Source organism: Odontomachus brunneus, unplaced genomic scaffold (assembly GCF_010583005.1).
Source record: "Odontomachus brunneus isolate Ranch 3 - 2012 unplaced genomic scaffold, Obru_v1 Obru_scaffold_091, whole genome shotgun sequence".
In the NCBI taxonomy this organism is placed as follows: domain Eukaryota; kingdom Metazoa; phylum Arthropoda; class Insecta; order Hymenoptera; family Formicidae; genus Odontomachus; species Odontomachus brunneus.
Genome location: NW_022639541.1, coordinates 907,859 through 922,556, shown reverse-complemented (window position 1 = coordinate 922,556; position 14,698 = coordinate 907,859). Strand labels below are relative to the sequence as shown.

Genomic DNA, 14,698 nt, shown 5'->3' with positions numbered 1-14,698 from the left:
AAATGCCGTTGCAGTTTCCGAGCGGGCAGTCTTTCGTAGCAGAGACGTGGAGAGATATTTCAGGATAAGTGCCTGTTGTGAATTATGAGCAGATATTGCACGTCGCACAGTGTTCTTCGATACGTGTGCGAGCGCTTCGCGCTCTTTCCCACCGCAACAGACTCCAGTTCGCTAGTTGGGCCTCGAAGTAGAGGCGGTGTCGCTTTTGTAAATACGAAACCGTAGTATCCCCCAATGCATGGTCGAGTCGTTAGAATCGGGAGATTTGTTAAGAGACCTTAAGAGGTGACCGCGAGTGTCGATGAACCTTCTGGGTTCTTACTCGCATTATTCATCCAGACCCTACAACCGTCGACTATCGGCGAGTATGAGATTTCAAAGTAGCCACACACATTTGTATCTCTTCGATCAGCGCTTGCTCGCTCATGCGGAGAACACTGTTTTTCTTCTCTTGTTATCGGGTAAAATGAAAAAGAAAAAGAACTATTATTCACCTTACCGTAAACAGTTTCAATCGCCTCAACTCTCGAGTACAATGTTGGGTCTGTCAAGATCTGAACGAATATTAGATTACTGATCAACTTTCGTAAAGGGTTTAGAAAGATTTCAAAATAGCACTTTATACATCTATATATTTTGATTTTATTACGCTACTACCTTATAATTAAGGCTTTTCTACATCTCTGGGAAAGAGATGTCTCAGAGTCCCAAAATATTCATTTTCAACAATTATGATAGTTTAAAATTATCCAGAAGTGATAGACTCAGATTGTATATATTGTATGTCCCAAAAGAATATGATTTTACGTGGAAGGTTAAAATCAGAACCCATAACATATTGTTATTTCTACATGTTATTTATTCGATTATTAGACCAGTTAGTAATTAATGCCCGCAAATGATTGCATCCAAAAATAATACGCAGCAATCACGATTTATCGGCGAAACTTATCAACAAGATTTACCATATCGCGCATCGCCGCGTTTCAATTTCTCTGGCTGGCGCGATTTGCCGTAGCACGCAGTTCGCGTTCCATTTATAGACGACGGTGAATCGCGCTCGACGAGAACGACGGCGGTGAGAGAGGTGTCGTTGCGCACCGGCTCCATGAAACGCACCCGCCGGCTCCATTCGTTTCAATTGTATCGCGATGGGGCGCACCGGCGTGAAATTAATCGCGCGGCGGTGTCTTTGTCGAGTGGCGGTGCGCGCGCGACCTTTATTATCGCAACACGTTCGAAAGAACAGACGGATCTAATGACCCCGAGCCTTGAGAACGGGCTCGCGGACGTGACACTTGCACGCGCTTAATTATTCACTCGCAAGCCGCAGGACAAACATGTTTTTTTCTCTCGCTCTCTCTTCCTCTCGCTTCGAAGCATTCTTTCCCTTTAATTTAAATCACTCGTATCCGTAGGGTATGTAGATAAATTGTACGTGGATTATTTTGAGACTAAGTCAAATAATGATGATACGTGTTGACATAGCGTTTATTGATATTCTTTCACGATTAACGTCAGCCATGTCAATTTAGTTTATATGATTGTCCCATTCGCGTCAGCCATGTCAATTTAGTTTATATGATTGTCCGAAATCGAAGCGGATTTTTCAGTAGATGTTGAAATGCAAATTTTAAAAGGTTCAATGCAATATCAGAGTGTGGTGTAAGATGTGTATATGAGCTACTATGAGCCCATAGTTATGAACTAATAATATAGCTATGGGCTTATAGTATAGCTACGAACTATCGAACGACCAATCTATCAATTTGAACAAATATTGTTCAAATGCAAATTTTAAGAGGTTAGTTAAGTGTAATATAAAATTCGTATGAGCTCATAGTATAACTATAAACTATTGAATTATCAATCTATCAATTCAGACAGGCATTGTTCTTAACTGGATCAATTAAAGGTAAAAATTGGCAAGAAGCGCCGGAATTAGTCAATTGGAAGAATGTCGTTTTCCATCACTACAATGGCAGACCTCATATACTTCTTTGCAGATTCGGCAAAAGTTGCTGGAGTTTGGTTGGGATGTTTTACCTTACCAACCGTGTTCACCCAATATGGACCTTCCAATTAGCTTATTCCGATCTCTGCAAAACTCTCTTAATGGTATGAGCTTCGCTTCTTTGGAACTAAAAATAACTTCAACCGTTTTTTCGACGAAAAAACCCAGGAATACAGGGACACATTTATTCTAATTAATTGAAACATTTGCTCATATAGTTATGGAATCTGAGTCTAGTTTAAGCTTGATTAAAATATCCGCCCTTGCGATTTTGAGTGATAGTATTTTCACTGTCGCTTCGTGTGAAAGTACTGGCACGTTTTAATTCGTTTTGAGCGTGATTATACTTGATAAAATTCGGAGAACATATTTGAAGTCGAAAAAATTTAGCGATATGAGCGTGTTCTCAAATCCTCTAATGATGCAAATGGGTTAATACGTAAATTCAGCAGATCGACGTATAATCATTATTAAGCTCCTGCGCAAAAAGGAGAAACAGAGAAGGCAGGGAATAAAGTGGTTACGTAAGCGCGGAAGAGTACGTTGAACAGAATGAAACACCCACCAATCTCTTACTATCTCTCTTCTTTCTTTCTCTCTCTCTCTCTCTCTCTCTCTCTCTCTCTCTCTCTCTCTCTCTCTCTTTCTTTCTCTGTCTGTTTGCCTCTGTCCCTTTCGCTATATCTCGAGCGAGGAGGAACGTTTCCTGCATTAGGTACGTACGTTCACGGTCGTAAAGGCGCGATGATCTGTGGGGTAGAGGGCGAGCGGCGGCTGGTACCGAGGGGGTTGCAAATTGAATAACAAACGTTCACCCTCCTCGGTTAAATCACCGAAAAAGCCATCCCCCGTACTAGCACGCTGCCTAGACGTTAACCGCACCCCCCGCGAGTTGCCGCGCGCGGCAACCCCCGACTCTGGCGACCCTCCATCTCCCTCCTTCCCCCCTCTCTCTCCGACTGCTTTGCATAACGATCTTATTTCGTAATCTCTGCCATATTGATCCAGTTTACGGCTGCGGCAGTGAAAATTGTTTATAGCGGTGGCGACGCCGCCATCAGGACGTCCGCGACGCCGTTCTTCGCCGCTCCCGGCGATATTAATCTCGTCCTCGTGTAATCGTAAAGATCCAATTTCCGAGTCCATTTCGAGACCTTCGCGAACGCTCGATGCCTCTCTTCCGCAAAGCGAAATGTGTCCGGGAGTCAGAAACCGACGCTCGCTAATTTACTGACAATAACAATCACCACCGGCGGATCTGGAAGATTGATCGTTACGGGTGGAACCGTTACAATAATTTATTAACACCGTCTGCGCGTCTGAGACCATGCGCTCTCCTCTTGACGCAATCGCGTCACGATTGCCATTGCTGTCATTGTTTGAAGAATATCGCGCGTGTTATAATCAATTACGAGCGGTCCGCGTGACGGCGGCGGAATGCACGGGGGAATCAACTTTATAGAAGCCCGTAATGATCGCATGACGCGGCTACTCCGCTGTTTAGAGCCGAGAAGAGAGAGCGAGCCGAGTCATTCTCGCTAATAAGATCGAGAGCCGGGGCTACGTATCGAACGCATTTCCGTTGCGCTCGGAAGATGACGATGACCACGACCACGACGACAACGACGACGACGACGTTGTCGTCGTCGTCGTCGTCGTCAGGGGAGCGACGCCCGACCGCGTCTGCTCACCGTAATCGCGTAATCGGCGATCTCCGAACTAAGGAGGAGACGAAAGGTCGGGACGAAATCTTGGAGCGGGAAAATAAAGTGGCACGACTGAGTGGGGGAGGTCTGATGTTATGACGGGACATTTCACGGTTGGTAGGCTCCGGGATTTAACGGCCCGTGCGATAATATCGTCCCGGGAGCTCGTGTCCCGGCGTGCTCCGTCGCGTTCTTTTCCTCGCCGCCGCTTGCCGCGTTACTCCCGAGACCCTTTATATATCGGCGCATTATGAGCGCGCTCCCTTGAGCATTGCGCCGAGCGATTCTTTCGCGTCGGGGAGCGGCTTCGGAAGATACTTATGAATATACTGCTCTCGTGCGCATCGGAATTAATCATTATCGGGAGGGACTCGTGGGTGAGTTTACATCCGGTTTCCTAGAAATTGCACGAGAGCTGGGCAAGGAACGGTAACGTTAATTTCCAAGGTGATTTCTGGGTCGGCATTTTATGAATGTTGAATAATAGTTTCAATTTTAAGAATTTGCAATATCTTTCAAGGGAACGTCGTGTTAGGAGTCGATAGGGATCGGCCTGGATGGTTCTATAAGTTTTTTTCTTTTGGAGAATGGCGACGGGGGTGAGTATCGTGGAGAAGCATGATCGAATAGAATTTTCGTTATTCACAAAAGCATGATTTATTTTCTCTTTCTCACTTTAAAATGAATTTCTATAATTTTAATATATAATAATACAGTAATAAGAAGAGTTAATAATAATAATAATTAATATATAATTAATAATATAATTATATTGTATGACATTATATAATATTATAGGACATATATATAATATTATATAATTAATATAATTATATAGCATTATATAATATCGGGATTATATAATATTATACAATTATGATGATAATAATTAATCAATTAATTAATTAAGAATAATAATTCATTGATAATAGTGCGTTACTACATCCAAAGGGGAGTGGGCTGATATGGGTTATCGTTCGTGGGTCCAAGTTCCAAACGCAATCAACAAATTGTCCGGAAAGAATCCTAAATTCACTAAGGGGAAATCAGTAATTACTTTCTCATTAGACAATGCTCAAAGGCCCTATGTGGTATATGAAATCGTTTGGAACCTGTCCGTGGATGGCCCGAACATGTGTGTGTGTGTGTGTGTGTGTGTGTGTATGTTGTGTGTATGTGAGTGTGTTTTCCACGGTAGTTTCTCCTCAGAATTCGTTTCCGTCTCTCGTCATCTGCGCGCATGCACGCGGAAGAGAGAAGACGGTTGGGGCGCGAAGTTTTCTTCGTTCTTGGTGTATGATACATCGCGACGAGTGCATTATGTATATATATATATTTCTATGTACGTATGTAAATATATGCACACGCACACATGTGTATATATGTTTACATACGTATTTTTATATAAGTATATTTATATATTTATACGGGTTACCTTTTTACAACATTACACCGCTTAATTAATATATATAATATTTCATTTCTCTCTCTCTCTCTCTCTCTCGTTCTCTCACTCTCTCTTTCTCTTTCTCTCACTTTCTCTCTGCCTCTCGCACACTATATATATATATTTATATATATATTATGTACAAACGAGAAATCCTGAAATATCCGCGTACGTGCGTATTACGAGGAGAGCGTATTCCGTATTCGGAATCGGGACGGGGAGCCAGATTCGTCGTGTATATTCTCCGTGTATGCCGTCGTGTCCATACGTGTGTTATGTATAATCGTGCCTACGCGTTATACGTGAACGCGACGGACGGACAAGTGCGGTGGATAGAGCGGTGATGGTTGGTGGTCGTGATGGAGATGATGGTGGTGGTGGTAGTAAGTTGGACGCGTGAGAACGTGGTGTACGTGTATATGTGCGCGCGCGCTCGTTCGTAAAACCGCTTAGAGACTATGTACAGGCGCGGGGGACGAGGGTGAGGGAGTCTGCGCGGTCCCCGGCGTGCCAGGATTCTGTTGCACGGAATAGGAGTTACTTTGTCGGGAGTGTTGCTGGTGCGATTGGTGGTGATGGTGATGATGGTGATGATGATGGTGATGGTTTTGGTGTTGCTGTTGTTGCTGGTGATGGTGGTGGGAGGTGGTGGAGGAGGCGGCAGACGGATTGATGCTCGCGTGATTCTGCATGAGGTTCAAGTTGAGGGGGTAGGATAGGGGGGAGCCCAGGGCCGTTGCGGCAGTGGTACTGCAGGCACCGGCTCCGGGCCCCACCGGGCTCAGTGCATGCTCATCCCCGCGTGCGGGTGGTGGGCCGCTGGTACGGAGGTTGCGTGATGATGAGGATGGTGCATTAGAGGCGGGAGATGCGGGTGGTGGGGATGGTGTGGGGTCAGAGGCGGTGGGGTCATCTGTATTGGAGTCATGGGTGTTGTCGGCTGATGGCCGAGTGTGGTGGTGGTGGTCTGGGGGGAGGTGGTGTTGCTGGTGTCCTGGCCCACCGCCGCCGCTGCTGCCGCCGCCGCCGCCGCCGCCGCCAGCTGCTGCTGCTGCTGCTGCTGCTGCTGCTGCTGCTGTTGCTGGGCCTGTGGTTGTTGCTGCTGCTGCGGCGGCGGCTGCGGCTGCGGCACCGAGTTGGAAGTGGGACTCTGCTGACTCCCGTTGTCCTCGCTGTCTGAGCAGGACTCTGCCGACGAGCTCCCCGCTCCCCCCTTGCCCTTGCTGCCGCTGCTGCTGCTGCTGCTGCTGTGGGTCTTGACGTGCTTCGCGAGATGGTCGCTGCGCATGAACCGCTTGTTGCAGACCGGGCAGGCGAATCTCTTTTCGCCGGTGTGGGTTCGAAGGTGCCGCTGCAACTCATCCGAACGTGTGAACCGCTTGCCACAGAAAAGCCAGTTGCAAACAAACGGTCGCTCACCAGTGTGCCACCGTAAGTGGGCCTTCAGATGCGACGTTTTCCCGTAGACCTTGCCGCAACCTGGTATGTGACAGCTATGGATGTTCTTCTTCCTAAGGTGCACGCCGGCGGGACCGAGTCTCTCGGCTTCTTGACAATTCGGGCAATCACAGGTGGCGCGACCGGTGTAGCGTCTTTGTGAGCGCGGCGACGGCGCTTGGCTCACACCGGCGCCGCCGACACCGACGCCACCGCCGCTGCCTTGAGGACTACCGGCGCCGGCGCCGGCGCCGGCGGCGGTCGCGGCAGCGTGGTGGTGTAGCCCGAAACCGGGCGGCCCACCTGGTAGCATCGACTTGTACGTATCTTGTAATAGATTGTGACCGGCGGTCGTCGCCGTGGTCAGCAGGTGATTGCCGGCCAATGCGAGGCTCGTCGAATAGTCGGCCGAGTAATTGGCCATTTGCGCGGCGTGCACGCCGACGCCGACGGTGCTGCTCACGTCCAGCCAGCCGCCGGTCGCCGCGCCGTGCACGTCCCACCAGCCGTCGCTCGCTTTGATACCGCCGTGCGTGGCGCCTGGCATCGCGTTGAACGGCCACGACTCGTACGGATGCCTGCCGTACACCGATCCCAGGGTCGCGCCTTCGACCTTGCCGAGTAAGCTGCTCTGGTGGTGATGCGGATCGCCGGCTGGTTGGGCGCTCGCGGTTCCGGGAAAGTACAACTCGCTACCGTATTGCGGTGCTGTCGACGCGCAGGACGTGACCGGCGCTCGCGCGTAACCTCCGGTCGTGCTGCCGGCGCTACTCGTCGCCGCCGGTCTCTGGCTCACTCCCGTCGTTGTGCACCCGCCGCCGCCTCCACCTCCCCCGCCTCCTCCACCGCCACCCCCGCCGGTATGCTGCGGCGAACTGCCGCTGCTCTGCGGGCTCTTCTTCCACGGGTGAAAACCCTTGCCCACGGCCGCGTCCGCCAGCGGCGGTGGGCTCTTGCTGCTAAGCTTGTTGCATTGCGCCGCCAACATGGCCAGCGGCGTACCTCGTAGTCCCGGATGATCCTGAAACAGCGAAATCGGAGGTCTAGATTTAGTCTTTTGATCGTGACACTTGGCGATATGTTGGATAAAATTAGCTAACCGAAGAAGAGCGCGAGTGGTCCCTGTCTGTTTTTCATTTTTTCTCGCTAAGGCAATACGATAGATTCTATGTCGTATTCAAATTGGGTATGTGTATCACGTTGAGTTTATTAGGACTATTCGCATAGAAATTTCTCGAGATTTTCCTAGATACACATTCGATGGATCTCGATCATTATGCCCAAATGTGTCCCAAAGGTTGACTACCACACTACAATATTCTCAATTAGAATGAAATTTCACTCAAGTGAACTCAGTGTCCCTGGAATTTGAATGACTTTTTACACGTAGAGAGTGAATCGTCGAGTGAAGATTTTCACTCAAAAATTACGAAGTGAATCTGAAGTTTGGTACGCCAAACTTCACAATATAAATTTCACATATATACTCCAAAAAATCCTGAGTCTGGTTAGATATCAAAGTCCATGAGTTTCCTGGTAATTAGACCTCAAGAAATTTTCTATATGGGATAAGAGCACGTTAATAAACTCTCGATTAAGCATGCCTCGACAAAGTCAGCCTCATGATCTCTATCGTCGATTTACAATGTGTTAACACACGCGCGCGCGCATTACTCCACGAAATTTTTCACGTCAGAAGCGCTCGTTACGGAGCAATCTCGTCGGCGCGATTACGCAAATCGGTAATAACAACTCTGGGGGAGGGTAGCAGGGAACGAAGGAGAGGGGGGATGAATTACATATCGCGCGTATCGATTCACAGGACCGACCATCGGGATACTTTTTCGTGCTGGCGCGCGGTTCGTAATATCGAAATCTGGCGCGGTCGGTGGACGCCCATAATCGCCGCGTCTAAATCGATTTAAAAAGAAGCCCCGGCCCAACTGAGGCCCGGGCCCGAGCTAGCAGCGAGAGAGAGAGAGAAAGAGAGAAAGAGGAAAGCTCTTCCCCTAAGGGCGTATAATGACACTAAATTGCCGCTCCTATCCTAGAAGAGATCGGTCGATTAGTCGCTGAAAGTAATGAGACCCGGGTAGAGACGCTCGTGGGGCCCGAGCTCTTTCTATCTTAGACCGGTTTCATGCAAATTGATCTCGAATCAAGCACAAGGTCGACGTACGTTTTCCACGATGCTGTATTTAAGAGTGGGCTCGAAACGTATCAAGATGTAGGCGTCTTTGTTGTTTCGTGGGAAGACGCGACCCGCACAACGAAGATGAGGATCGGTTCTTGCGGTCGTTGCGGCGTTGTGAAATATCGATTCAATTCGCGAATGAGTAATATAAGCTGTATATTATTTCTGGCGCGATGATATATCATTGACACGTGGCAGCTTACTGTATTAATGAAGAACGTGTAAGAAAACGAAAGAGTATGAGGAAATGTTCCACGATCGCGACCATTCAGATAACGAGATGAAACACTTCTCGCGAGCAGGCACCACAGATTATCAGTAAAAATTAGTTTGATAAGGATATGACTTTCGTGGCGGATTTTTCGATGTCGCTCAGCATCTCCTTAAAGACACGGAGAGACAGAGAGAAGTCACGCGCGCCCGTGATCGAACGGCAAGGGGAATTAGAGGGAGCCCAATTTGAACGAGCGAAAAATTAGAGCGGACGACAGAAGCCGACCCGAAACTTTGGATAACGAACGCAGTTCCATGCAAATTACTCCCGCGCGCGCACAGGGACGGCGGCGCGAGCAGAGGGTGAAAGGAGAGAGCGTCGCTCTACCGACGGCTACCGAAGGGCTCGAGAGAGAGAGAGAGAGAGAGAGAGAGAGGAGGTTGGCTAGGGAACGGATCTCGAGCGGATTTGGACGCGGAGAGGTAAAAGCGAGAGGGTCCGCGGAAGCGGCAGGAAATTAAGGTCTGGAGGGCCGCGCGGCCATTAGCAGCCGGCGCCATCGAGGCGACACGCCCCCACGTGGATTCAACCTTGCGCCAACAACACCGGCGAAAGACAACGAACGTGCGCGCGCGCTCACCCTTCCAGGATGGTAACGACGAGAGGAGGGAAGGTGAAAGGCGAGGGAAGGACGAGGAGGAAGAGCAAAGGGGAGAAAAAGGAAGAGCGGAGAACGAAGTCGCGACCGACCACTCTCCGTAGTCGCTCGATCTCTCCTTCGGAGAAGAAGAAGATGAAGAAGAGAAGGAGGAAGAAGGACCTGGAGTGGTCCTGCTCGGTTGCACCCCGATCATTCATCAGCGGGGCACAACAAATATCCCGCTCATATTTCTTCGCGGTAACATGACGTATTGCTGTATGCGGTCGTTATTTAGGGCGCGCGAGTGTGCGAAGCGCCATTACAGGATATCTGCCGGTGTTCTCTGTCTTTCGCGTTTAAACGCGAATAATAAGTCAAATAATTCTTACGTGACCGTATCGCGAGCGCAATTTGTACCTCTCCAAGGGAGAGCACGCGCGCGGCGCTTGTGCGAAATTATTACACTAGCCCTTGAATTATAAATGACAAAATACGAGGGGCCAGAGGAGAAAGAGGGGTGAGAAAGAAAGAGAGAGAGGGTGGAAAGAGCAAAAGTTATTATTCCGAGAAATCTGCGAGCGCAGCTACGTGATTGCTCCCCTGTTACGACCTTCTCGACGAATGAGAGCGCTCGTTGACGACGCGACGGAGGTAGCCGGGTGAACCGCGGAGGGTGTCGCGGAGGGAGAAAGGATGTCGACGTCGATGACGACGACGACGAAATCGTTTCTCACTCCCAGCTTTCACGGCGGCGGCTCCAGGGATGGAGGGATGTGCGCGCGGCGGAAGATCGCAACGGGGTTGAGTGTCTCTCTGCCGGTGTACGAGCCACGCCCTCTTCAAGCTCGATGAGTGCAGGTTGTAGGCAGGAGGCCACGTATCGATCCGCCGGGGACAATATGACAGTGGCCTGCGGAGACAACGACGTCCCTGCGATCAGCTCCCTCCGGCCGGTCGGTCTCCATCGCGGAAACTCTGCGCGTACGGCACACAGATACACGCCTTCCATGGTACGCGCGTACACGATTACGTTGCGTTTACGTTATGTCCCTGAACCGTTTTCGATCACGAGTGTCGTTATGTACAAGTCCCTGTACATAATGAATGTCTTTGTCCCTCTGTCTGTGAATCGACGCAGATTCATTCACCGTATGGGGAGATGTCAAGTCTTTGCGAGTGAAACTTTTTTTCCAGTAAAACTCCGTTAGAATAATCAACAATCACGATGTATTGGAAGTTAGAGCACTCTACTGTCACAGAAACAGATTCTCTTTGATCGACTGAAATAGTCATTCCTATGGATTAACTCTCCGCGTACAATCATACTTTTTGGGTACAATTTGGGTTTGTCAGAGCCGGGCAATTTTGAACTGAATACGTGAAGATTAAGGCAATGCTGGTTATTGACATAATCTAGTTTCATAGTTTTCTCTTTTTTTAATTGCATCAAATTGAAAATGCTTTTACAGGATGAAATATAAACGTTAATGAATGCTAGATGCTAAATAATTGAATGAAATGAACAAAATTTTTTATTTACCGACTGAGTATAAAATTTTTTTTGGTTAATTTCATGCAATTATTTAGCATCAGCTACTCTACTAACGTTTGTACTTTCATCCTGTAAAGACATTTTTAATTTTTTAAAAGAAAATTACATAATTGCGTTATGTCGGTATTCTAGCATCATCATCCTTATCACTAAAAATCCACTTTAAGTTGGAGTGAAGCATTCACTCATGCGATTGCGGCAGTTTTCACTACAGTGACATTTTACCTGAGGAAATTTCGAGAAACTCACAAATTTAATTCACGAGCAGTATGATCTCGCGAAGGATTATTCGGTCGAACGAGCAGATTATCGTCGTCCTCTCGCCGGAAGCGGCACGTGAGCGATCGCTTAGAGGTGAAAAATGTATAGCGCGAAAAGTAGACGGAGCGTAAAGAGCAGAGAGAGTACCGAACTATCCGGCATCGGCCCCTGAGTTCTCCTCGCACCCTCCTGTCGGCGCGGTTAAAAGGGAGCCGACGTGAAATGGGCACCGGTAGGATCCTTTGTTTTAGCCGCGTGACGTCACGCCCCCTCGTACCCAGCTAGGACTAATAATGCCTCGAGCTACGCTGCGCATAAATTAAAACGAAGAATATCCTCGCTGTCTCGCCTCGTCCCGTCTCCGCGTCGGTTCGGATATTTTTCCGAGAACTCATCCGCGCGCGATTGCCGTCCTGCTCTTCCTCTCTCTCTCTCTCTCTCTCTCTCTCTCTCTCTTTTTCATGAGGTCTCTCTCGTACGTGCCAGGAAGTATTGACCGCCGGCACGAGATCGTTAACTAGATCGAGTACTCGACACCCCGACCTGACTTGAGCCGAGTCAAACCGAATCGACGCGACGTCGGTAGAAAGTAAAGCGGAAATGCCGGCCGATCGTTGCTGCACGAGCTGCGTCGTGACAGCTGAACGTAAGGGAGGTAAGAGATATCCGACAGGCGAGGGTGCGAAGCAACAAACCGTGGGGTGTCTGCCGGTCGAGCTTCGTGGCGAACCGCATCCGACGGCCGTGTCAAACTTTCATTCCCCTTTCTGTTCGCGCATGTGGAACCCTCGTTTGCACGTTTGCTGGGTCCTCGTCGTCGGCGCTCATTGATGATCGGCGTTTCGCGTGCGCGCTAACGAAGACATCGACGAGAGCGCGCGGTGAACCCAATTAATTCCTCTTCCCCTCTTTCTTTCGCTTTTCCTCTTGTCGAAGTTAATATTTTCGACACGTGAATGAGACATTTGTATTCATTCAACGAGTTGAAATAGATATTTGTGATATCTGAAGCAATTCAATTCCAAGAAAGAATAATTTGTAATAATTGACGCGACTTCCCCGGAGCGGTGAATACCTCAAACGCGCTATTCTCGCAAACGAAGATGCTCCCGTCCGTTAACGACGCTCGAGGAAATTTTTTTCCCCACGACCGAGTCGTCGAAACTGCCGGGGCAGGGACAATTAAAAGAACGACGGAGCCGCGGAGGAAGGGTTGCGCTTCGCCGTAATGGAGCGCCGCGCGAAATTAGTCGGCGCTCTTTTCTGCTTTCCGTGTAAAAAGTGTCGGTCGTTCTCGTGAGCCATTGACCGCGCAGATCTCCGCGAGCACCTGCCGAGCTGAGCCGGCATGGCCAGAGTTTCTGATTGGATCCACCTGCATCGTGCAGCCCCCCAACCAGCGGCGCCGGTATCGACCACCACTTCGTCCAAGTGTTCGTACTTTGCGCGTTTTAATCCCCATTTTTACGTGTCCAGTTACTAATCGCACGTATCTTCCCTCTTTGCACGGCCTCGCTTGTTTTTATTATATTTTATGTGTGTATTTGCCGTTTTTACTAGATGCTGTTCAGCGTGAAACGCTTTGATCGCGATGATGTGTTGCTCGTTTATTTTTCCTTTCGTCGACAACACCGGTGTGATACGAAACGTGGAAAACGTTAGATGTCACGATATTGGATGACTAATCCATTATCAGTTGTTATAATATTTATTGGGTTATCCGAAAATCCATGCGGATTTCTCAGTAAATGGCGCTCAAGTGTAAATTTTAAGAAGTTAGTGTTATATGTCAAATGAGTATGAACTGCCATGAACTCATAGCATAGCTATGAGCTATTATGAGCTCATAATGTAGCTATGAGCTACTTAGAACTCATAGTAAGCTATGACCTACTTTGAGCTACACATATATACACATAAAAATTGTGTACATATTATAAATCATATTTTTTAATTAAAAAATTTTTTACTTGAATTTTGTTTGAAAAGCCGAACAATCCAATAGGATTATTGTAAATCGGTTATTAGATATTGATATTAAATTATGATAATTATGATAATTGCAATATTATATATTATATTAGATTCTAACTATACGACTTCCTCTTAAAGTGTCAATGGAATGAATTCAAGGGGAGGGGGTACAGTATTCATGTAGCCTATATTCATGTAGCCTATATTTTTCGCAGAGCCCTAGATAGAGAGTGACTATGCAAAATTTGGTCCAGATCTGTCAAAGGATTTGAAAGTTTATAGGAAACAGATAGATGGACGCTCCATTTTCGCTTTAACAGATTCAAATAACGGACGGAAAACAGACAACAAACAGAGTGAGTTGACTTGTACCTAAAGATGCGTTTTACGATCTGAAATGTTAGAGAGAAACTCGAAGTAATTCTATGATGTAACCCATTTATCGCGCAATGCACGTTCATTCACGTGCCGCGAGAAGGGGAGCAAGAAAGAAACCCGAGAGAGTGAAATTCCTCGTGAAACACGTAATACCGTAAGATAAGCAGCGCAACCATTATTACCATGCAAATTGCGACACGTTACAGATACGGTGTAGCAACGAATTATAATTTAAAATGGCATTACTTTTGTCTGAAACGGTCCTTGTTATCGGTTCGCGTCCGTTCGATCTCGATACGCGAAAACATATACACGCACCAGCACATGCCGTGAAGAAACACACATTCCGCGGGAAAGAAACTCGAACGCCCAAGATATCGAATTGTTCAAAGGCGATTTCCATACCGCGCCAATTACCCGCAACTACGTGCGAGCCGGCAAAAGTGTTCAGCGGGGTCGGCACGGAATGCACGTCTTCGTCTCGGAGGTCGAGTATAAGTCGACCGTGCGAGTGTACACGTCTACGACGACGACGACGACGACGACGACCACGACGACTACGACGGGCCCTACCGCGGCGAAAGAACACATTCCCTCCGTTCGCTCGCGCGAAGTAGGAACGATGCCGAGCGATAATGCGAATGCGGGTTACTTCGAATGCTAATTATTTGTTTATCAGCCTCCGCATGCAACCTGCGGCGCGCCGGTCGGCGACACGCAGCGCTGTCCCGATAAGAAGCAACGCGGCGCCCTCTTGAAGCTGTTGCGCGGCTGTAGGGTTCTACGTGTTACGTGCAACGTGGTATCCGACTTCGGCCTCGCGGATAATTGCGGCGATTATAAAAACGTTTGCCTCGCTCGCTCGTCTTTCGCGTTATCGG

At 48.3% G+C, this 14,698-nt stretch overlaps 1 protein-coding gene and 1 long non-coding RNA gene across 10 annotated transcripts in view; one reads left to right on the top strand and one right to left on the bottom strand.

Moving 5' to 3' along the window:
- Positions 1–14,698, top strand: part of LOC116848199 — a 126,564-nt gene that overhangs the window by 85,537 nt on the left and 26,329 nt on the right. The gene's annotated exons all lie outside the window — the stretch shown is intronic.
- Positions 4,518–14,698, bottom strand: part of LOC116848194 (transcription factor Sp9-like) — a 131,998-nt gene continuing 121,817 nt past the window's right edge. For all 7 annotated transcript variants that reach the window (XM_032824032.1, XM_032824037.1, XM_032824033.1 and 4 more), the window contains 2 exons: positions 6,587–7,625; positions 4,518–6,518 (listed from right to left, as the gene is read on the bottom strand). In XM_032824032.1, coding sequence (XP_032679923.1) covers positions 5,617–6,518; positions 6,587–7,625 — 1,941 coding nt within the window. In that variant the 3' untranslated portion in view covers positions 4,518–5,616. The remainder of the gene's footprint in view (positions 6,519–6,586; positions 7,626–14,698) is intronic.